Below are 21,401 nucleotides of genomic sequence, written 5' to 3' on the forward strand. Positions count from 1 at the left end.
CTCCCCTGCGGGGCTGTCCCCTCAGGCTGCTCTACCGCTCCATCGACTCCCACACGGAGGACAAAGGCCCCATCTACAACTATCGCGTAGAGATCTCCGTCTTCTTCATCATCTACATCATCATCATCGCCTTCTTCATGATGAACATCTTCGTGGGCTTCGTCATCGTCACCTTCCAGGAGCAGGGCGAGCAGGAGTACAAGAACTGCGAGCTGGACAAGAACCAGGTACCCAGCCCGGCCCGGGAGGCCGTGGTCAGGACAGACCCGCATCCCCTCCGTGAACCACAGGCTCAAGGGCAAACCCTGCGGGCCCCAGCTCCAAACGCTTGCCCGCCGGGTCCATCAGCCTCCCACATCTGTAGACTCCATGGGGAAAGATTCTTGCCCCCCACCTAGAAGCTGGCACGTGGCGGGGGAGGCGGGGATGTGTGGAAATGGGAACAAGAGCGAGAGGGCCAGAAACCTGTTTCTTAACTAGAATGCAGAGGAAAGTCTTAAGCAGGGGGACATGGCAGCGCCAGTCCTTGGATGCACCCTGTCGTGAGGAGCCAGGCCAACAGGTGGGCTGGGCTGTGCCACCCAAGGAGAGCCCCCGGCCCCCCACCTGGGAGGGACTTGAGTTCCACCCCCCAGGCCAGCCGGACCCCTGGTAGCGCTGACCTCAGCGCTTCCAGTTCAGACTCACTTCTGGCCCCCCCAGGCCAACGTCCGATTGTAACGAAGACAGGAAGGAGGGAGGCCAGTTAGTGAGTGTGGACGATCTGCTACTACTAGGCCATTAGGGCAGAAAGAAAAGATGAGGAGCAAAGTGCCCCAAGGGCTGGGGTAGGAGACGATCGGTAAGAAGGCCCATGGCAGGCAGCAGGTGTTTATCGACGCCACCAAGTGTCCACGATGCGGCGGGCATCACTGAGATGGAAAGAAGCGACCCCAACCCCTTGAGTATGTTCTAAGAAGGACATTGACTAGAGAGGGTACCCCCATGGTAGGGGAGTGATGGAATATCGGGAAACATCCAGGGAGCACCTCAGCCTATAAATGCACTGACACGGTTCATGATTTCTCAGACCCCAGAAAACCACCCCCACAGTGTGCAGCTTCCTCTGCATCCCCCCCCAACCATCCTCCAGGTTCCTGTCCCCTGTCCCCCCAGCGGCAGTGCTTGGAGTACACCCCCATCCTCCAGGTTCCTGTCCCCTGCCCCCCAGAGGCAGTGCATGGAGTACGCCCCCATCCTCCAGGTTCCTGTCCCCTGTCCCCCCAGCGGCAGTGCGTGGAGTACGCCCTCAAGGCCCGGCCCCTGCGGAGGTACATCCCCAAGAACCAGCACCAGTACAAGGTGTGGTACGTGGTCAACTCCACCTACTTTGAGTACCTGATGTTCGTCCTCATCCTGCTCAACACCATCTGTCTGGCCATGCAGGTCAGTCCAGAGCCAGTGACGAGGGCAGTGGCGGGGGGTCGGGGGGAGTAAATACTCCACGGGGGGGTGGCGGTTGTCGCCATCACACTGGCCAAGGGGCAGGAGGAGCAGCTTCACAGAGAGACGAGTCTCCTCTTGAGGGTGCAGGACATACAAGACCCGGGTTGATGAGATGGAGAACGGGGTGACCTTGAAATGGCTGTCACTGTCAGTGAGGTGTCACCTGTCCTCAGAGGTCCAAGCCACAGGGACCCCGAGAGCCAGGAGTCTCTGCACAGTTGTCCACCAATGGGACCCGAGGTGGGGGCTCGGCCTCCCGTGTTTTCAGAGGCGGCAGGGAACGGAGGGACCCCCAGGCTCCTGAGTCCCCCTGATGGCCCGCAGGTGTGCCCCGTCCTTGGGCCGGGTTCGGGGACGGGGGCGGGGGCAGGGAAGCCGGCTCATCTCGCGGCCTCCCCGCAGCACTACGGGCAGAGCTGCCTGTTCAAGGTCGCCATGAACGTCCTCAACATGCTCTTCACCGGCCTCTTCACGGTCGAGATGATCCTGAAGCTCATCGCCTTCAAGCCCAAGGTAGGCTCGGAGGCGGAGGCGGCGGCTGGGGCGGGGATCCCGGGGAAGGACTGACGGAGAAGCCGCAGGGCTGGGGGCGGTGGCCAGCCCCTGAAGGATCTCGCCCCCCCCCCCCCGCCCCCCGCGGTCTGTGCCCCGGGGCAGAGCCTCCCTCCAGGAGGTTGGCTGATCCTCTTCTCCCACTCCCGCCCCGGCCCTGGCGCACCATTTGGAAGAGACTGGAAACCAAACCTCTGCAGGCTCAGCCCCCAGACCTCCCCCCACAGGCTCTGTTCTCTGCCCGGGCTGCGTTTGCCTGCGTTTGTCAGTGTCTCTGCCTACGGAGTTCCCACCTCAGGGCTGCACTGTTGCCCCTTTGTACCTGCAATGTCTGTGCCTTGCTGCATGTAAGCAGCTTCTAGAAAAAAGGGGTGCAAGAGAAGATTAGAGCCGTTGGCAGCATGAGACAGGGCAGGGGGATTCCTGGCACTTGGGTTATCTGTGCCCTCCCTAATCAGCTCACCCGTGCTGCTCGAGGGCTGGGCTTCACCTGGGGTGGCTGCCCTGAGAGGGCGTCACGGGGGCTCAGCTGGAGGGGAGGAAAAGGGGCACTTATTCCAAGAGGCTGGGCTGTGCAGCTCTCCCAGCCTTCTCTTCCGCACCTCCACTGGCCTTACCAGAGGCGACACAGGTCAGCAGGAGGCGACCAGCAAGGGCCCTGGCCAGGTATCCCATCTCCACTCAGATGCTCACCTGCCCGGAATTAGCGGGGGCGGGAGGGACAGCCCTTGGCCATCAGATCCCTGTTCATAGACGAGATCCTCGTGCTTGAATTAATATTCAGCCAACATCTCAGTCAGCTACGGGCACGGCACACATCTCGTTGCGTGGACCCTCTAGACACTTCTCCTTCTCGTGTCTCAGGAAAGCCGATGGGTCCCCTCCAGCGCTTTGCTGGGCTAGGAGCTGGGATACCTGGTGTCGAGGTGCCAGTGGGTCAAGACCATGGAGGTCAAGGTGCTCCCTGCGGGGCCCACTCCCCCAACGCAGCCCCAGGCCGGCCCTGATCAGGCCTTGCCCAGGGGAGCAGCAGCCCAGCTGTGAGGCCAAGGTGGTGGCTCAGGGTCAGCCCTGAGCAGCGAGGCCAAGCCAGGCCAGCATGGTCTTCGTCTGGAAGTCTGAGCTGAGGGAGGGCGGCTGGCCTTGGACTTGCCGACCTCAAAGGTAGCCTTCATCTTATTTCCAGCCTCGCTTGTGCAGTGAGGGTCCTGGCTGTGGTGCCCCCGAGCAGAGCCATTTCCGTCATCCATAGAACTGCTTTTTTTGTCTTGGGAAGGAAGGACTGTTGGCCCTGCCCCGGGCGGGGATTCCTTAAGGACACGGACATGTTAGAAAGAGTGACCACCAGCTGACTCCTTTCCCCTGGGCTCGTGGCAAAGGGACAGACGAGGGCTGGGCCAGCAGAGGGAGGCTGGGACAGGGAGGGGCTGCAGGGAGCTGTCAGGGAGGGCTCTGCCAAGAACAGCAGCCAGTGCCCCGTCTACCCCGTCCGCTTTACTGCATCCAGAACCTCCTGCCTTGAAGACCCAAGCACCTGGTTCCCCTTTGCCAAGCTGCCTTCCTCGCACAACCACATCCTCCAGCCACCTGGGGCTCCCCAGGGGCACCCCTGCCCCACACACAGGCAGTGGGAGGCTTCTGAGGCGGAGGGCCAGTGCTCAGACATTGACTCACCATTTCCACTGTCTCCTTGTCCTCCATGAGGAAGATGCCCCAGGAGGGGGCCCGATGGGTGGAGGAGCAGGACAAGCCCCCAGTAGGTGACCAGGCAATGGACCTATCTGCACCCACTGAGCCCTCCTACCTTGCCCTCAGGTACTGCATCCTACTTGGGCCGTGATTTCCCTTGACACCCACATCAGCTTTGCCAGCGGGGGGGCACGCGCAAGGAGAGGTTCTGAAATGAAGAAACAGAAGCGCCAGGGCGGGGGCAGGGTTCGAGGACCTGAGTTAGAGAAGGGGCCCCCGAACCCTGCCGGGGCAGCCTGGGCAGATGGGGCCGAGCTTCTCTAGGTGCCAAGCAGACCCCACAGGCAGGAACTCTCATGCCCAGTGCCGGGGCCAGACTGCCCCTTAGAGCCAGTAAAGGACCAGGAGACAGAGGAGAAAGTGGGGTGACTGGCAGGAAAGGAAACAAATCAGGGCCATTTCCTCTTTTGGAAACTGGGTTTGTCTTCAGCAGCTACTTACATTCTCAGCTAAAATCTTCTCTCTCTCCAGCTTTACCTCTGGCTCCAACCCCACCACCCGCTGTAATTCTCCTTCTAACTAAGTTAGATGTGCGTTTCTGCATGAGACAGTAATTTTTGTGAGGCTTCATTTCTGACAAAGCAAAGTTTATTTCTTGCTTAATCATCTGCTGCCCCCAGATCCCACCAAGAGAAGATTCTAGGAGGCTGAGGACAGGAAGCTCAGCTTCGCTCAGCATCACCTTGAGGGAGCCGGGAGGGCAGGTGGGGCCCGCAGTTCAGACGTGCTCTGTCCTTTCCGTGTTCATCCCTCAGTGAAGTGGGGAGACTGGCCTAGCAGGGCCTGAGTGGGGTCACAGCCATGCCAGTCCGTGCGGGCTGCTGTGATAGATGCCACAGGCCAGGGGGCTTAGAAACAGCAGAAACCTGTTTCTCATGGTCTGGAGGCTGGAGGTCCAAGGTCGAGGCACCAGCAGGGCTGTATTCTCCACAGGCAGAAGGGTTAGGGAGCTCCTATTCCTGAGGGCTCCACCGACATGGCTTAGTCACCTCCCCGAGGGCCCCCAACGCCATTCCAGCCTGTGCACCTGTCAGGGGAGCACCCTGGGGAAACAGGACACAGAAGGAATTCCAGCCCCAGGGTGACAACCCTGACATCCTAGGAGGAAACCCTCTCCACCCTCCACCCAGCCACTCCGGTCACGTCCAAGAGCTGCTGGCGAGGGAGGCAGACCTGCACAGGCCTCCACAGCTGAGAGGCTGGCCTCCCTAGCAGGGTGACCGTGCCTTAAGCCAGCAGGCAGCTCTTCCAGGGAGGGACACAGAGCCCCTGGTGTGTGGCGCTTGGGGCTGGCCCAGGTCAGGGCTCCCAGTACAGCTGGGAGATACAGCCCCTCCAGGCTCTGGGAGGGCCATCCTTGTTTCGGGTTTGTTTGTTGCCTCACTGGTTTTGTGTAATGCCAGTCACGTCTCACAGAGCTCATGTTCTTCCCGACACAGGTTTGGGAATCTGCAGGGGGCAAGACCGATATTTGGGATTGAGTGGGTGGGACCAAGGTTGCTAAGTGCCCGCGACGTGTGGGACTGGTCTGCCCAGGGGAGAATCTCCCTGTGCATCGTGTACAAGCGTTTGGGGGACGTCTGCCTGAGGAAACTGCAGGTCCCGTTCAGGAGAATCTGAGACTCGTGGCTGGTTACCCGCCAAGATTCAGTGCTGATAAAGTACATTAGAAATATGAATGTTGGGAGTTCTCTGATGGCCCAGCGGGGTTAAGCCTCCTGCGTTTTTACCTCTGTGTCTCAGGTCTCTTGTGGCGCAGGTTTGAGCCCTGGCCCCAGAACTTCCATATGCTGTGGGTGTGGCCAAAAAAAGAAAGAGAGAGAACCTGAAATAAACATTGCAACTTTCATTTTAAAAAAAAAGAAAAAAGAAAAAAATATGAATGTCCTGGAGGTTCCCTGGTAGCACAACAGGTTAAGGATCTGGCGTTGTTACTGCTGTGGCTCAGGTTCGACCCTTGACCCGGGAATTTCTGAATGCCTAGGGTGTAGCCAATAAAGAAATATGCACGTCCTCACCAACCTAGAAAAGTCAACTTAAAAACTCCCAAGAACCAGCGAGAACATTTCCTTTTTGAAAATTGTGTGGAAACCTGGACGTTCTTTTAGGCTGGTGGGCTTCAGTCCATCTAGAACCAAGGCTCCCTTTTTGTAACAAATACTTTGAAATACCTCCTTATTTTTCCTTACATAAAATTCAGAGGAAGTTTAAATCTTTACGTATGGAAAAGTCACAACTAAACACTAACATAAAACTGCATATGTAATTCCTAAGTTACACGGTAATGGGAAGGAAGATCTGTAGGGCAGGAGAATTCATTCCACACAAAACGTAGAGCCAGTAAGAGCAGAGGTGAGGCCTCGGAATCCCAGCTCAAGGTCAGTATAACCCACGTGCCTTGTTTGCACTCGGCACCCACGTAGTCCCTCAGGACCCAGCACCGTTCTCCCCTGGACAGGACTGTCCCACAAACAGCAGGACATTCAGCATCCGTGGCGCCACCCTCCTAATCCTCAATGCAGGTGGTGGCCCTGCAGATGCTCCCTGTGAGAGCCACTGCCTTGGGCTAAAGGCAGGGCTTCATCAGCCTCTTACTTAATTTCACACAAAACCTATTCATCCAAACCATCAGTGGGACCCCATGACCCCTGCGACCCAGAATTGCACCCCAGGTGTCTGCCACCTTTAAAAGGGCCAGGAGGGAAGAGAAGGGAGGCAGGCAGCCCCTGGCCTGGGCCTGCAGGGTGGCCCCCGTTCCTCTGCACCCTATTGCTGCCTGCCCACCAGTATCCCAGGCCAGGTGGGTGCAGAGGGCTGTGCTGGGGTACCTCCCTGGACTGAGTATTGTTACGTGGGGACAGGCCCTCCCGTGGGGACAGGCCCTCCCCTGCCTAGAGCCTGAGGGCACAGAAGTCACTAGGAATGATGAAAAATGATTACAGGAGACTCGGAAAGCTTCCATGTAGAAAAGACAGTGTGAGCTGTTACGTTTCATCATTTAATGTGAAGATTATTCACGCTGTGTGATGCGGCCGTGGGAAAGTCCCTGGGTTCCCGCCACAGAGAAAGAGAGGAACCCACCGCATCTGGGAGGGGGAGGGGTCCCCACACCTGCAGGTGGTGGCATCCAGCCTGGCCCTGCTGGAGGGGGAGGAAGGACTCCCTGCCACAGAGGCTATGGCAAGGCCAAGACCAGATGGTCATGGGAGCCGTCACAGCCATGCTGCGTGAGTGAGCTCCTGACCCTGGCCAAGCCCCGGAGGCACGGTCGCTGTTCCCATAGGAGGAGGTGGGCGCTCTTGTTAACTCCTTAGGAAGTGGGCACAGGTTCGGGGGCTGCAAGGTTGCAGTGGGTCACACCTGCCCGGCCGGGCAGCGCTAAGGGGCGCCAGCCCTTTAGGTCCTTGGGTGGGGAGGGCACAGAGGTGAGAGGGTAGGACTATCAGCCCAGGTTTGGGGGACTCTCCCCAGGGCCTGCTCTGCTGGGTGGGCCAGGAGAGGGTTCCAGGAGGCCAGACAGCTCCAAGCTCACCCCCAAGCGAGGGGTGAGTGGTCCTCCCCACTCTCCCCAAGGCTGCTGTCCTCTGCCTTCCTGTCCCCTTCTACAGTGCTCGCCATGTCCCTTTGACCTGAAAGTGCCTGCATCCCTGCGATATGTCTTCACGTGCCTTGTCCCCTAGAACCCCCGTTTTGGCTGATGCTGCAGTGGGATCCTGCCATGAACCTGCACAAAGCGACCCTCCCCAGGCCCCAGAGGAGCCCAGCCGACAGCCCTGTCCCCTCACCCCCACTGGGGGGCTGCGCGTCAGGTCTGGCTCGTGCTCTGCCCACACCTTGCACACTTCCAGGGGCCCAGAAGCACTCACTGTGTGTCAGTGAGAACAATAAATGAGTGACGGTCTCTGAAAGTCCCCCAAGGGAGAAAAAGCTTATTTCCTAAGAAAAATCAGAGCCCATGTCCAGTTCAGAGGGTGTGTTCCCCTAAGAACCCAGGGCACAGCTCCCTTCACCACCACCCACCTGGGCCTCCCTCGGCCCCTGCCTGCTGCTGCCCTTTGCCCCCCACCCTGTCCCAGGCTGTCTGTGCTGTGACATTCTGCAGCCTCTGAAGGGACATGTTTGTGGGTGGGAGCTGCTGAGGGAGGGCTGCTGGGGGCCGGGAGCAGCTGTGCGCCAGCCATGCCTCCCCCCAGATGCCACTCATTTCCCTGATTACTGTTATGTCTGAATGGCATCCTAATGTCATACAATTTATATCATCTCTGCGTGGTAGCGGTTACCAGTATGACTCTGCTGCCAGCTGAGCCCAGCCCCCTCCCCCCCCGGTACCCAGAACCCAGGAACAACCAGGGCTCCCAGGACCGGGGTCCGCCTCCCACACCCACCCGCTGACTCTGCTCACCCAGTGCCTCTCTCAGGCCCCCTTCCCTGACCAAGCACACACCAACCTCCCACTCTAGGCACCACCTGCCCCGGAGGCCTTGACCCCTTCCTCCAGCTTCTGCAGAGCATCTCAGAGGCCCTGCTGCACCTCTCCCTCTCCCCCATCCCCAGCGTCTGAGTGGTCCTCCCTCCCTCTTGTCCACCTTCAGGGGCCTTTCCCATTAAACCCTGCTCACCTGTCCTCCCCTAGCATCTGTAATTCCTTCCTGTCCTCCCTCCCTCCAGACGGCCTCCCACCCCGTCTCATGTGGCCACGTCTAGTCCCACAGCCTCCCATGTTGATCCCTGAGCTCCGTGTGGTCCTGGAAGGAAGCCGTCTTGGGGCAGTGACCCTGAACAGAGTCCGAGACACCTGTCCCCACCAGGAAAATCTTCCAGTCACCTCCTCTGAGTCCCTTTGCTTCTTTCTGCTGGATCTGTTAGAGGCAGCCAAGGTGGAAGGGCAGGAGGGAACAGAGGAGAGGAGAAAGTGAGCGGTGGCAGTAGCCTTGCCTCGCAGCTCCTGAGGGCGGGCAGCACGGCCCTGGCGAGCACATCTCTGTGGCTTCTCACACCATCCGTGTTAGAGCTTGCGTCGCCTCTGAAAAGATCACAGCACAGACCCTGCTCTGGGTGGGGAAGGGGCTGGGAGCCCAGAATTCAGGGGCCAGGGCACATGCCTGGACCTCCCTGCTGCAGCCCTGCTCTCAGGACCAGAGACGGAACGTGGGCCCATGTAGCGGCCACTCCTCTCTTCAGGGCACAAGAGGGAGTAATCTGGTCAAGGTCACCCAGCCAGTAAGTACCAGAGCTGGACCCTAGACACGCCACCTCCAGGGATCACACCCCAACCACCACACCTCATTGCTTTGCTTTCCACTTGGAATTGCTCCAGGACAGAGTGAACCAGGGCACAGATAATCCAACAGAGGAACGTGCAAAAGCCCTGTGCATGTGGACTGCATCGGGCGATGCTTTGGCGGCTGTTTTTCCCAGTAACCATGTGCTAAGAGGAGATGTGTCAGTTGGTCACACATCTCCTCTGCCACAGCAGCCTGAGAGTGGAGGGTCAGCACACTCGGGAGAGGAATTATTCCCATCAGCCCGGTGACTTGCCCAAGACCTGCAGGGTCAGGGTTGGAGAGGGAAGGCTTTCACCCCAGACACTGTCCCCGGGCAGTCAGCCCTGCCTGGCTCTGGGGAGCTGGATGCTGAGAGGTTTGGTTTACCACTTCCAGGGGAGCCCAGAAATCCCTTCCCCTGAGCCTGACTTCTACCCTCCTGTTTGGGACCCCATCACCAGGAAAAGAATGAGTGACGGGTATGACCTGGCTCCTGGTCAAACTGATTTCATGAGAGGAGAAGTCTATGATATTTTCCCCACTCTGCTTCCTCCATCACACCTCGTATCACCCATGGTTTCCAGCAAATGAGGAGAGGGGCGGAAACAGGTTGGGGGGAGTGGGGGACACTGAGCCCTCAGGCTCCAGAGAGCGGGATCAGCCAGATGTCTCCCTGATCACCTGTGGACACACACGGAAGGGAATGGGTGGAAGGAAGGGCTGGCAGCAGGACCTGAAACTGTGCTCATGGTCCAGCTTAGAGGACTGACGGGCTTGTGGGACTGAGGGGCAGGAAGAGGGGCGGACAGGTCAGGGGAAGCTGCCTCCTAAAGGGACCCTGTCACCGCCCCCCAACTCGGGCCACGTGTAGCCTCCCCAGCTGGGAACCAGTGGGTCTCTGCAGCCAGTAGGGGCCTTGCTACTGGGCCCATGGGACAGAGAGGTCAACCAAACACCTCTAGTAGCACAGCCTGCGGAGGGCAAGGGCGGGGCATGAGCCTGGCCAGCCAGCGGACATCCCAGCAGATGCCGGCCTTGGAAGGCTGGGGGAGGCCGTGGTCACAGAGGAGCTGACTGTCCTGTGCACAGACACAAAGGAGCCTGAGAGGGGGTGCCCAGCATGCTCGGGGTGGAGGGGCTGCAGTGTCCCCTAGGGTCTGGCTCCCCCCATGTGAGGTGCCCCCAGCTGGTTAACCTCTGCCTGCCTGCCTGCCGCCCCTTCCATCTCTCCCTCAGCCACACTGCAGACTGAGACCGCCTCGCCATCTGTTTCAGGTCCTCTGGTGAGTGAAGGACTGCAGCGCCTCCTCCTCCCTGAGCGCCAAGACACCCAGGCCGCTCTCCTCCTGCCCCCAGGCCCCAATAATGCTTTGTTACTGGTTTCCTAGGCTGATGCTGAGTGTTCCTGGATTCTGCTGTGGTTCCAGCTTTCCCTTCCCTCCTTCCAAACAGCTCTGCCCACAAAGATGGTTTTCCTACCTAGAGGTCCCCCCAACAACCGCCGTGTTTTCTACAGCCTGGTTTTAACACTCATGCGTATCTGTCCTCCTGTGGGGTCTTCACTCTCTACCTCCCCGCCCTCGAGATCATGCCCTGTGTGTGCCCACCTGGGAGGGAGCGGCTTCCTTCCAGCTCATAGCACGTGACTCAAATGAGAGATAGAGAGACAGAGACAGAGAGAAGTCCCTGCCTCAGAGGCTCTGGGAGATTCAGAAAAATACTCTGGGAAGCCAGCAGGACCCTCACCTGATGCCAGCCCCGGCCAACCCCTGCTTCCTGGGCAGGCTGCCCAGGCTGCTTTCTTGTGGCAGGAGTGCCTGGGAACCACGAGGCCCCTTTCTCTATGACCTGACCTCCACACTAAGAGCAGCAGCCCTGGAACGCAGGGCTGGTGACCCTCTGAAAGGGGCATGGCTGGGAAGTGAGGGCGAGGGAGCTGGATGGAGCCAGGGTCAGAAGTGCAGAGGGAGCTGGAAGAGGCAGCCGGGAGCATCTCCAGGGACCCTGGGTGCTCACCCACCAACACATCCATCTCCCGGAAGCCCAGGCCTATGTTGCCCCTCTGCAGGACAGTCCTTGGGGAGCCAAAGGGGCAGTAAATGCCACCAGGGAAGGGTGACTGGCCCTGGCGTTCTGAGTGTACAACTGCCACTGCAGGTGTCCCCCGCACTCTGAGAGGCAGTGGTCCAGACCCAAGAACCGTCCTCCCTTTGCAGAGTCTGCCCACCCAGGACTCGGGGACCCTCCCAGCAGCTGGGACAGCCTATCCCTTGGTCGACCAGTTGTCCAAGTACCTCAAACAGTCTTTTAAAAACATTCATCTGTTCCCTTCCCAGAATATAGTGTCACACAGAGTCTGTGTGTGCAGGATAAAAGGGATGGAGTCAGAACACAGTCTTGCCCCCACCCCTACCCCACCAGACTGCCTTGGTGCCCTTCCTTCCTTAGATGCCTATGTCCCTAGCCCCCACCAGCCTGCAGGGAAGGTGTTGAGAACTCCATTCTCCTGGGTGGCATTGCAGCAGGGTCCTGAGTCAGAATGACGGGGCAGGGGAGCAGGGGGGACGTCCTGGGAGATACCCAGAGAGACCATCTAGGGTCACCTCCCACGTTGCCAAACCTTGGGACTGGCCCCGCCTCTGTGTCCTTTCAGTCAGGAAAGCTTTTGTCCAGAAGCCCTAGGACACGTCCAGGGCTGGCATGAGGGTGACCTTGTCATCCTTGACAAGGCTGCTCTGAGGACCTGGTCCCTGCCTTTTTGAGCTTCACAAGTCACCCCTGAGCCCAGAGGGCCCGGCCACCCTCCTGGACCACACTGATGGCTGCTCTCTAATTCCAGGTCCACATCTGTGTCCCCTCCCTTCCTGCAGACAATCCCTCTGATGGAGGAGGTCTGGAGACCCCTGAGGTGCTGGCCGCAGGGCCCATTCAGCCCCATCCAGCCTGGGGCCTGCACATAACAGCCACCCCCCTGCCCTGGGGAAGTAGGAAGGGCCTGGTGCAGGGGTGCTGCAAGGAGGCCAGGGCTGGAGGAAGAGGACAGGGAAGGCAGGCCCAAGCTGGGACAGGCCCCCCTCCCTCCCGGGATCGGACTCCGGCAGCGACGGCGGCGACGGCGGCTCTTTGGTGCGCATGCTCTGTTCTTGTCTGTCTAACCTTCCTTTTCACTCCCGTCCTGCCGCCGTGTAGGGCTACTTTAGTGACCCCTGGAATGTCTTTGACTTCCTCATCGTAATTGGCAGCGTAATTGACGTCATTCTCAGTGAGACCAATGTGAGTATGACTCTGCCCGGACGCCTCCTCCTCGCCTCCGTCCCCCTCTCTCTCCGCCTCCTTTTGTTTATTTTTGGTTTCCTGTTCTCCCCTCAGTCATGCTTCTCTCCACACCTGCCGCCGTCCTGGGGGACATGAGCACCCCCTGTCCCCGCTCTGCCGCGGGACGGGCAGGGGGGAGGTCCCTCCTCGGGCGCCGACCCAGCGCCCCACTAATCCCGCTTTTGTCAGGCTCCGCGAGCGGTAGGTGCCAGGCGTGCGCCTCCAGACGGTAGAGTGGTGAGGGTCCAGTATGCCCACATAACCTCTTTCTTTTCTCATTTTTTTCTCTTCTCTCCTTTCTCTCATGCTTTCTTTTTTTTTTTTTTTTCATTTTCCTCTTTTGTTTTGTTTTTCTTTGTTGTCGGTTTTTCTCCCCCCTCCCTTGGCTCCTCTGCCCATGCAGCACTATTTCTGTGATGCATGGAACACATTTGACGCCTTGATTGTTGTGGGTAGCATTGTTGATATAGCGATCACCGAGGTAAACGTAAGTACCGCGGCCCTGCCCTGCGACGTCATGCCTGCTCTCACGCCACTGCCATTGCTCTCTTCCTATCTATTTCTCCTCTCCCCCCCCCCCCCCCCCCCCCCCCCCCCCCCCCGCCCCTTACCTCCACCTAGGAATTCCTGTTGGTTTGTTTGACTTGGTTTAAAGGGGTTTTTTTTTGCTTTATTTTAATCTTTTCCTTTTAACTTTTGGAACGAGCTAGGCCTCCCTTTCCTCTGGAGTTCTGATCGCTGCATCCTTTTCTCTCCCCTTTACAATCAGCCTGGCATGACCCACACTGTACAGGAGGATGCAGCCCGGGGTCCTGGTCGGACCCAAACCCAAAGCCTTTCCCCCACTTCTGCCCCCAGGCCTTGGCCTCCCCCACCCCCCAACCCCAGCCTTTCTGCCCCCAGTGTCCTGGAAAGGATCACTCACCTGGAACCAGGTGAGGGCTGGGACTTGGCCGGCCCTGCCAGTCTGTCATATTCGTGCTGAGAGCCCCTCCAGGCCTTTTTGGGAGTGGGGGTAGAATGGCCTGCCCTCTTCTCAGCAGAGGCCCCAGGCTGGGTGAGAGGCCAGCCTTCCTACTTGCTGTGGGAGTCCCAGCACCCCTGTGAACCTGCCCAGAGAGAATGGAGAACCCACCTTGCCCTGCCTGGCTCTCCCCTCCCTGGCCCCACCCCTGCCCCCCCTCCAAGGCCCTGTGCCTCCCACTCCCCCGGACCTGCCTCCTCCTATACAGCCCTCCCAGTCCTGCACATGTCCCGTCCCGGCATGTTCAACCTTCTTCTTTATCTATAGGCAAGCCTTCTTGCGGTCGGTCCTTAACATGTGTGATTTAGTTTCTCGCCATGATTGTTCCTCGGTTAAGAGACTGGGTAGCATTTGTACCACCTTTGATGCACTGAACTATTGAATAACAGCATGGAGCAGGGGCACTAGAGTTCTGATCTCAGGTGTCAGAAATGACCCCATGACGGCCACCGTCTCTCCGAGTGTCCTTACCTGCCCCTCCACCCTGCGATTGCTGCCAGTCAATTGAACAGATGTAATTTTACCTCCTGATCCCCCTGATCAGAAGCACTGCCTGCCCCCCGCAGCAGATGGGTGTTGGGAGGACACTCACCCTAAGGTCCCTTATCAGCCTCTCACCCCCTCCCTGCTCACCCTGCAGCTCAGAGTCCATTGCCCTTCTGTCTCTGGGACCAGGGTTGTCTTTGTCCTATGCGTGCATGTGTGTGTGTGTGTGTGTGTGTGTGTGCGTGTGTGTGCGTGTATACACTATCCCTTGACCTCTTCCCATAAACCATCCCTCAGCACCCACCCCCACCCTGAGCACACCCTGCGTGGCTAGACAAGCCCCAAGTTGTGTCCCAGGCGGTCAGGGCCCTGAGGTCGGACCAAGGGGCCCTCTGGAGGGACCAGGGAAAGGTAGACGGGCCCTGTGTCCCGGGGGGGACTGTCTTCACAGCCCACAGTGTGGGTCCCTTGAGGACCCACGCCAGGGCACTTGGAACTGATGGCAGGGAAACACAGGGAGATGACAGCAGGCTGCTCATTGGGTGCCAAGGGTCCCTCAGTCCCGGGGTCCTTGGGATTCTCATGATTGGCGAGGCCACGTTATCACTCCACCTGTAGTTCTCTCTCAAACTACTGCTGTGTTTAAAGAAAAACAGTGACAAAGGAAAAATCATCTAGTGATGATTTCCCAAAGTGGCCACTTGGGATAGGATGGTGCTGGCCCCAAAGGTGCATGGAGTGGTTTCCATTACACCTGCCTCGGCATCCAGCTCTCGTAGCTTTCTATCCTGTGAGTTGAAAGGACCAGAAGCTCTCAGCCCAGCCACCCCCGCGGTGGAGCCCCCCATCCCCACTTTGCTCACCTCAGGATGCTCCCCACTCTCTAGAACAAGGAGGTTGTTAATAGTCACGCAGAGGGTTGTCTGGGGCTAAACAGAGGACAGCACTTGGGACAGAAGCAGAGGCGCATCCAGGGGCCCTCTGCTCCGCAAGACTGTCCCTCCCTCCCTCCCACATGCCCATGGCTTAAGGACAGAAAGGACACACGTGTCACCTGAGGCAGGGAGAAGAAGGCAGGGCGGCCGGGCTCAGGCGGAGCACGCAGATCCTGCTTCCCTCTGCCTGAGGCGTGTGGGGGTACTTCGGTGCTGGGCCTTGAAGCTCATTTAAAAGCCCCACCTAAACGGTAAAGCGCTGGTGAAGGAGAGAGACCTGGTGCCCAAGCAAAGGACGTTCTTTCCAGACCTCCTGCAGACACACCATCAGTGTGTGGAGTGACAGCTGACCACCCACAGGCATCACAGCCCTGGATCCCGTGTACACCTGGACTCTTGATCCACAGGTCCGCCAGATCAAAGCAAGCTTGCTGACCACTGCCCGTAACTCAAGCCCCGGTGGGCATGTCATGCAGCTCGGACGTGGCCCAGCATCAGACAGCAGCCAGGATTGTGGGGACCAGTTCTATGAGCAAAGTCACTTTGTCTTGGAAGCAGGACCCTCCACCGTGTGGTTCTGCCTTTAGGCCGTTGGCAGCATGGGGTCTGGGTGCCCTGGGATAGGGGGAGCTCGGCCCCAGGGCCTTTCCCGGGTGCCACTCCTGGCCTCCCTGAATTTTCTAAGCTGACTGTTGTCACCAGACCTCATTTTGCAGACAGATGCTGCATTCCAGCCTCAGAGGATCCTTGAGGGATTTTCACCTGCAGCTCATCATCTTTGACTTTTTCAAACCTACACACACCAGTTCTTATTTCTCTCACGGACGCCCTGCAAATATTCCCTGGTTCAAATGCCCCTCCCTTCTCCGGCCTTTGCCAGGCTCTGGTGCCCTCTCAGGAAGTGGATTGCCCAGCAATGCCAGGAACTTTGTTCAGGCTTCCCATGACATTGGAGCCTCTCCTTTCGTGTGCCGGGCTCGTGGGGTCCACTGTGGACCAAACAAAGCCCATCCTCAGAGCCCCATCCTCAGGCAGGGGGACAATCAGACATGAGCACAGAAAATAAGGAAATCACCCAGCATGGGAGAGGCTATAAGTACTTCGGGAAGAAATAGGGCCCAGTGAGGGGATCGGAGGAGCAGGGAGCAGACAAGGCAGGTGCTGTTTCCGGGACGGTGCACATACCCGGACGGGAGCTTTCAGGTCCGGCCAATCAGGGAGGGCACCGGAATATGGTCTGAACCAGAGCAGGAAGGGGAGACACTGCACCTCTGAGAAAAAGTGTCCCGTGACCCAAGGGGCCCCTTTGGGTCAAGGGTAACGCCGGAGCTCCACTTGGAGGGTCATTGCCGCCATCCAGATAAAAGGGGACAGAGCTGCAGCAGAGGGGTCCAGGTGGTCCAGCTCTCAGTCTGCTCTGAAAGTGGAGCCCACAGCACCTCCTAATAGACTGGACATGGATGGACGTGGGCGAGGGAGAAAGAGGCACCCGGATGCCTCGGCTCGGGGCCTGTGGGGCAGGGTGCAGCTGGTGTCGGCTGGGCGGGAGTCGGGGGTAGCACGTTTGCACGAGGAGGACGGGGCTTCCAGGCATGTCTCCTAGGCTGCCAAGTGGCAACATCAGGTGGACAAGCTGATCCCCCATCTGAGGTCTGAGGTCAGGCATGAGGACAGCAGCACAGAGATGGTAGTCACAGGCCTGAGGCCCTGACGGGTGAGGCGCTGAAGGAGGAGGAGAGATGGGCAGGGCTGAGCGGGGCCTCCAGCCTCCGTGCTCAGGGCTGCCTGTGGTTGACCTTCTGTCTGTCACACTGGATCCTGCATCAGTGCCCAGACCAGGCACCCATCCCCTCCCAGCATCACCTCCTCCTCCATCTGACACCTCCAGAGTTAGTGTCTCACCCCCTAAGGAAGACTCTACCTCTTGCATTTGAAGTTATATTTTCTGGAAGGAAAACCCAGAGTCGACACCCTGTGACTGTTTGTGGAAGTTCCTGGGGCGTCAGAAGCGCCCCCTCCCACCCCTGCTGGCATCTGGGCCGATGGCCTCCCCATCTTCCTCTCCTGGGTCTGACATCTGCTGCACAACAGGAAATGCTGGGAGGCTCAAACCTCCCAGTGACTCCCTGTCCCCAGTCACTGATGAGGAAGCCAGGTGACCCAGAAGAGTGAGCCCATCTTGGAGCCACGATGTCCTTGAATGCACGGGGGCCCAGGTAGTCCCAGAGGCCCCACAACTCCACACCAGGCACTTCCTGACAACGACCCTCCCATGTCCTCACAGGCCCTGCTGTGCACGTCCTTTCCTAGAGCGTCCAAGGCCCATGAGAGTCAGAATTTTCACGTGGAAATTCTCCAGAGGGCAGGCTCTGGGGAGACCTCCAGGTGGGGGAGCAGGACAGGCTGTGTAAGGGAAAGCACACCAGTCCAGGGGCCTCTGGACCAGGTTCAGAGAGAGGGACCCTGGAGGACTTCCTCGGACACAGCGCCCTACTGCAAAGTGGCCCAAGCCTGACATTAAGGCGAGGTGACAACCTCCGCCTATAGGTTCAGGATAAAGAGTGGGAGAGGGGGTCACGGTGCTGCTCTTGGGGAGTGAGGGGGCGCCGGGGCACCACCTGCCACACCTCAGGTAGACTGTCCTGGATGCAACATCTCGGGGGCCCCTGGCCCTGGGTCCCTGCCCTGGGGGCACTCAGAATCTATGGGCACAGGAGGTATAGACTGCCCCACTCCTCTGCCACTGGACAGGAGGACATGGGGGGAACCCGAGGGGGCGGGAGCAACACTTAGGGGAATGGGGCTTGTCAGTCAGTGTCCGGGGCACAAAGCGGGGCCTCTGGTGCTGCCCCAGTGGTCCTTTGACCCAGACCAACAGAAGGACTTCTGATGGTGACCTCACTGCTCCCTGGAAAAGTAATGCAGGGTTTGGCTCTGCCCGGCACGGGCCTGGGGCCAGGGGTGACGGGAAGCAGTCTCCACGGTCAGTATTTGCTGCACACCCATCCCTCAGGGCTGTCAGGGCTCACAGCCCTGCTCATACCTCCCTCTACCCCAGCCTGGCCCACAGCGCCTTCCCTGCCCCCACCAGGCAGAGAGGGCCAGACTGGGCACCACTATCTAGACAGGGGTCCGTGTGGCCTGGGCTGGTTCAGGGAAGGTTAAACCAGGATTGGTGGTCTCAGGCCAAGCTGGGTGGGGTGCACACGGTCCTGCCACCTTCCTACACCCCCATTTCCCTTTGCTGGTCCCTCCCTGCTGCTCCTGAGCCCCTCCAGCATCCTCCCCTCGCAGCACCAGGGTTTCTAAGGTGGGGGACTTGGGGAGGAGGCTGCTCCCTGCCTTGCTCCTTCATAGTCCCATCTTCCTCTTCCCTGCTCCCCTCCACCTCACATCCAATTCCAGGTCTCCATTCATAGCAAAGAATGGAACTTCTGATTAAGAGCTGCTGCTTTTTTTTTTTTTTTTTTTCCTGCTTTTTAGGGCCACACTCGCTGCCAGTTCAATCCTAAACTAGGGATTGAATGGGAGCTGCAGCTGCTGGCCTAACCACAGCCACAGCAACACCAGATCCAAGCCACATCTGTGACCTACACCACAGTTCATAGCAATGTCGGATCCTAACCTACTGAATGAGGACAGGGATCAAATCCACATCCTCCCCCCGGATACTAGTATGAGGATGCAGGTTGGATCCCTGCCCAGCTCAGTGGGTTAGGATCTGGCGTTGGACACTAGTCGGGTTCGTGACTGCTGAGCCGCAGTGGCATCTCCACGAGCTGCTTTTGATCATGCATGTTTTCTTCACTTGCCCTTTAAATCTGAGGGCCAGGACACCTACCCTCCACTGTATGTCCAGTTGACGTGGCTTACTCAAACCTTGGAAGCCCTGCATCGCCAGTAACCCTGGCCCACTGGCTGTGCAGACAAGGAGGAGGCAGAGGAGGGGGAGAAGACAGGGGAGGAGGAAGAAGAGGAAGAGGAAGAAGGAAAAGGAGGAGGAGCACAAGGAGGAAGCAATCCCTTTCGCACCTTAAGAGCGATTTTTCAACAACCTCTCAGTTTTCCAAGAAACCATGGGATGTTAAGAACCAGGAAGCATCAGTGCCCTTGGAGAACATCTGCAGACCTGGTGTCCCCTTGGTCCCCTTGGCATCCTAGAGAGAGGACCCCATGTAGAGGAAGAAGGAGTGCTTTCCAGAAACAAAGGCTTCATCCGCGGAGGTGATGCTTCTCCCTGATCCTGAACTGGAGTCAGAGGCCATCTCTCTCTGCAGCCAAAGCCGCCCCAGGTCTTTGGCAGTTGAAGCACCCTGGGGGTCTGCATTCAAGTGCCCACGTGAGGGCAGAGGCCGTCCTCTCTGCTGGCCAGGGCCTGTCAGCTGGAACCACCAGCCAGGACTCTCTGGAAATGCTCCACCTCTGCCCCACCCAGCAGGAATAACCTGATGTCGTTTCCACCAATTGCAAGAACAAATTAAGTTCATTGCCCCAATATCCTTAACACTTGAAAATGACCAGATCATTAGAAAATGGAGGCGAAGGATTTGGCTGCACAAACATGGGCTCCCTGCTCCCCACTCTGGATGGGCTCTGCTTGGGGGCTTCAGGGAGGGTACCAGGCTCCAGGGCCCTGCACCTTATGGGTTCTTGCACCCCTTCATCCCCAGGAAGACGGCTGCTCCAGGGGTGCTGGGAGCCAATCTGGGAAGGAGTCGGAGGTGGAGTTTAGCTCAGAAGGTGGGACTGATGATGCTCGGTGCTTCCTCAGGACGTGATTCAGGGGGTCACAGCAGGGGGCAGGCAGTGCTCCCCCACCTCCAGGTGGAAAGCATAGATGAGGTGCCCTGACCCCTGTAGCTCAGGGGACTCCGCTTGCAGCCGGGCAAGGGCACCAAAGTCTGGCCAGGGTGTCCGGGGTGGGTCCTCTGAGGGCAGGGCCGTGTGATGGGCTTCTTCTTTCTCCCTCCACTTAGAAGTCGCTCCGAGGTGCTTTCTGGCTCTATTACAATTCTTAGTTATTTTTGAAGCTGTGGCTCTTGTACACTCAGCTCCTCATTAAGAACAGGCTGTGCGAGTGACTGACAGGCAGCCCTGCCCCAGCAAGTCAGAAGCACCTTCCAAAGAGCAAGGCTTAAGGCCCAAGAGAAAACTGACCTATGAGTCTCCAGATTCTCCCAAAGCGAGGCTCTCTGGGGTGCCACCATCACCTGGGCTGGGTCCCCAGAGGCCCCATCCTTCCTCTCGCCACGGCTGGCCTAGTACCTCCTGACTCCTCCTGCTCTCCTGTTGGAATGATGCACCATAAGGATGACGTGATTGGCCACACTGTTAAAATAGTAAGAGATGCTCAAGGTGATTAGGACAGACTTAAAGGTAAATCTTGGAGTAAAATGTGATTTAAGTAAATGAGATCTTACACAGGAGCATAAAAGAGCAAAAGCAGCAAAAAAATGACAATGAAGACATTTAAGAATCTCAAGTGAAGGATTCTGAATGTTCAAGTGAAATAAGCAGTTTTGGAGTTCCCATCATCACGCAGCAGAAATGAATCTGACTAAGAACCATGAGATTGCGGGTTCAATCCCTGGCCTCGCTCAGTGGGTTAAGGATCCAGTGTTGCCATGAGCTGTGGTGTAGGTCGCAGATGTGGTGCAGATCTGGCAATTCTGTGGTTCTGGTCTAGGCCGGCAGCTACAGCTCCGATTAGACCCCTAGCCTGGGAACCTCCATATGCCGAGGGTGTGGCCCTAAAAAGACAAAAAAAAAAAAAAAGCAGTTTTACTTTTTTTAATGGCTGGGGATTAATCCATTTGGGCCACGTGACCCAGGTGGGTCCTCTCAGTCTCCTTCACCTGGTCCCATCCAGGACAGGGTTGAGGCATTTGCCCAGGGTTCTTGGGAGTCATGGGCAGCTTGGGGGGTTCTCAGGGCAGATCCAGAAGGGAGCACTGGCCCAGTGTGCTGCCTGCAGCCCCAGCACTAACTGTGGTGTGGACCTCTCCCCATGACCCTCCCCCACTGAGCCCGGAAACACGGAGCTCCATTAATACTGGCGCCCAAGCCCTTGACCCTCCTGGAACTTCCTCCGTGTGTGTGTGTGTGTGTGTGTGTGTGTGTGTGTGTGCGCGCGCGTGCCTGCCTGAATGTGCATGTGCCTGTCCGTCTCTGTGTTCTCCTGCTGGCCCAATCCCGGATGCCCCACACCCTCTAGGCACGTGGGTCCACCTGACCGCTGATTACTCCCCAGGAAGCAGAGACAGATCTAGAACCTGTTCCGTAAATGACCAGAGAGGCGTCCTGTCCCTTCTTTTCCTCCCCTGCCTCACCCTGTTTCTCCAGCCATCCTAAAAAGGGACACCTACCAATTTGCCATGGGAAAACAAGGAATTTGCTGAGAAATCTGTTACCAGAAGTATTTTCATTCTGTGAGCCAATGTCTAACTGTGCACCTTTCCGTTCTTCAAAAGCCCCATTCCACGTTCTCATTGTTTGTACTTTGAAAACAGAAACACAAGAGCAACCCTCTGAAAGTGGAGCGTAAGAGTGAAGTCATGGTCTTCTAGAAAGAGCTAGCAGCTCAGGGGTCGG

The 21,401-nt window shown here is 58.1% G+C and overlaps 1 protein-coding gene across 8 annotated transcripts in view; it reads left to right on the forward strand.

The window, feature by feature from the left end:
* CACNA1C (calcium voltage-gated channel subunit alpha1 C) overlaps positions 1–21,401 on the forward strand; it is a 434,223-nt gene that overhangs the window by 376,150 nt on the left and 36,672 nt on the right. For 4 of the 8 annotated variants that reach the window (XM_047787908.1, XM_047787912.1, XM_047787909.1 and 1 more), the window contains exons 27-31: positions 26–227; positions 1,267–1,425; positions 1,888–1,998; positions 12,240–12,323; positions 12,769–12,852. In XM_047787908.1, coding sequence (XP_047643864.1) covers positions 26–227; positions 1,267–1,425; positions 1,888–1,998; positions 12,240–12,323; positions 12,769–12,852 — 640 coding nt within the window. The remainder of the gene's footprint in view (positions 1–25; positions 228–1,266; positions 1,426–1,887; positions 1,999–12,239; positions 12,324–12,768; positions 12,853–21,401) is intronic. The other 4 variants (XM_047787914.1, XM_047787915.1, XM_047787913.1 and 1 more) reach the window with 2 other exon arrangements.

Source organism: Phacochoerus africanus, chromosome 7 (assembly GCF_016906955.1).
Source record: "Phacochoerus africanus isolate WHEZ1 chromosome 7, ROS_Pafr_v1, whole genome shotgun sequence".
In the NCBI taxonomy this organism is placed as follows: Eukaryota; Metazoa; Chordata; class Mammalia; order Artiodactyla; family Suidae; genus Phacochoerus; species Phacochoerus africanus.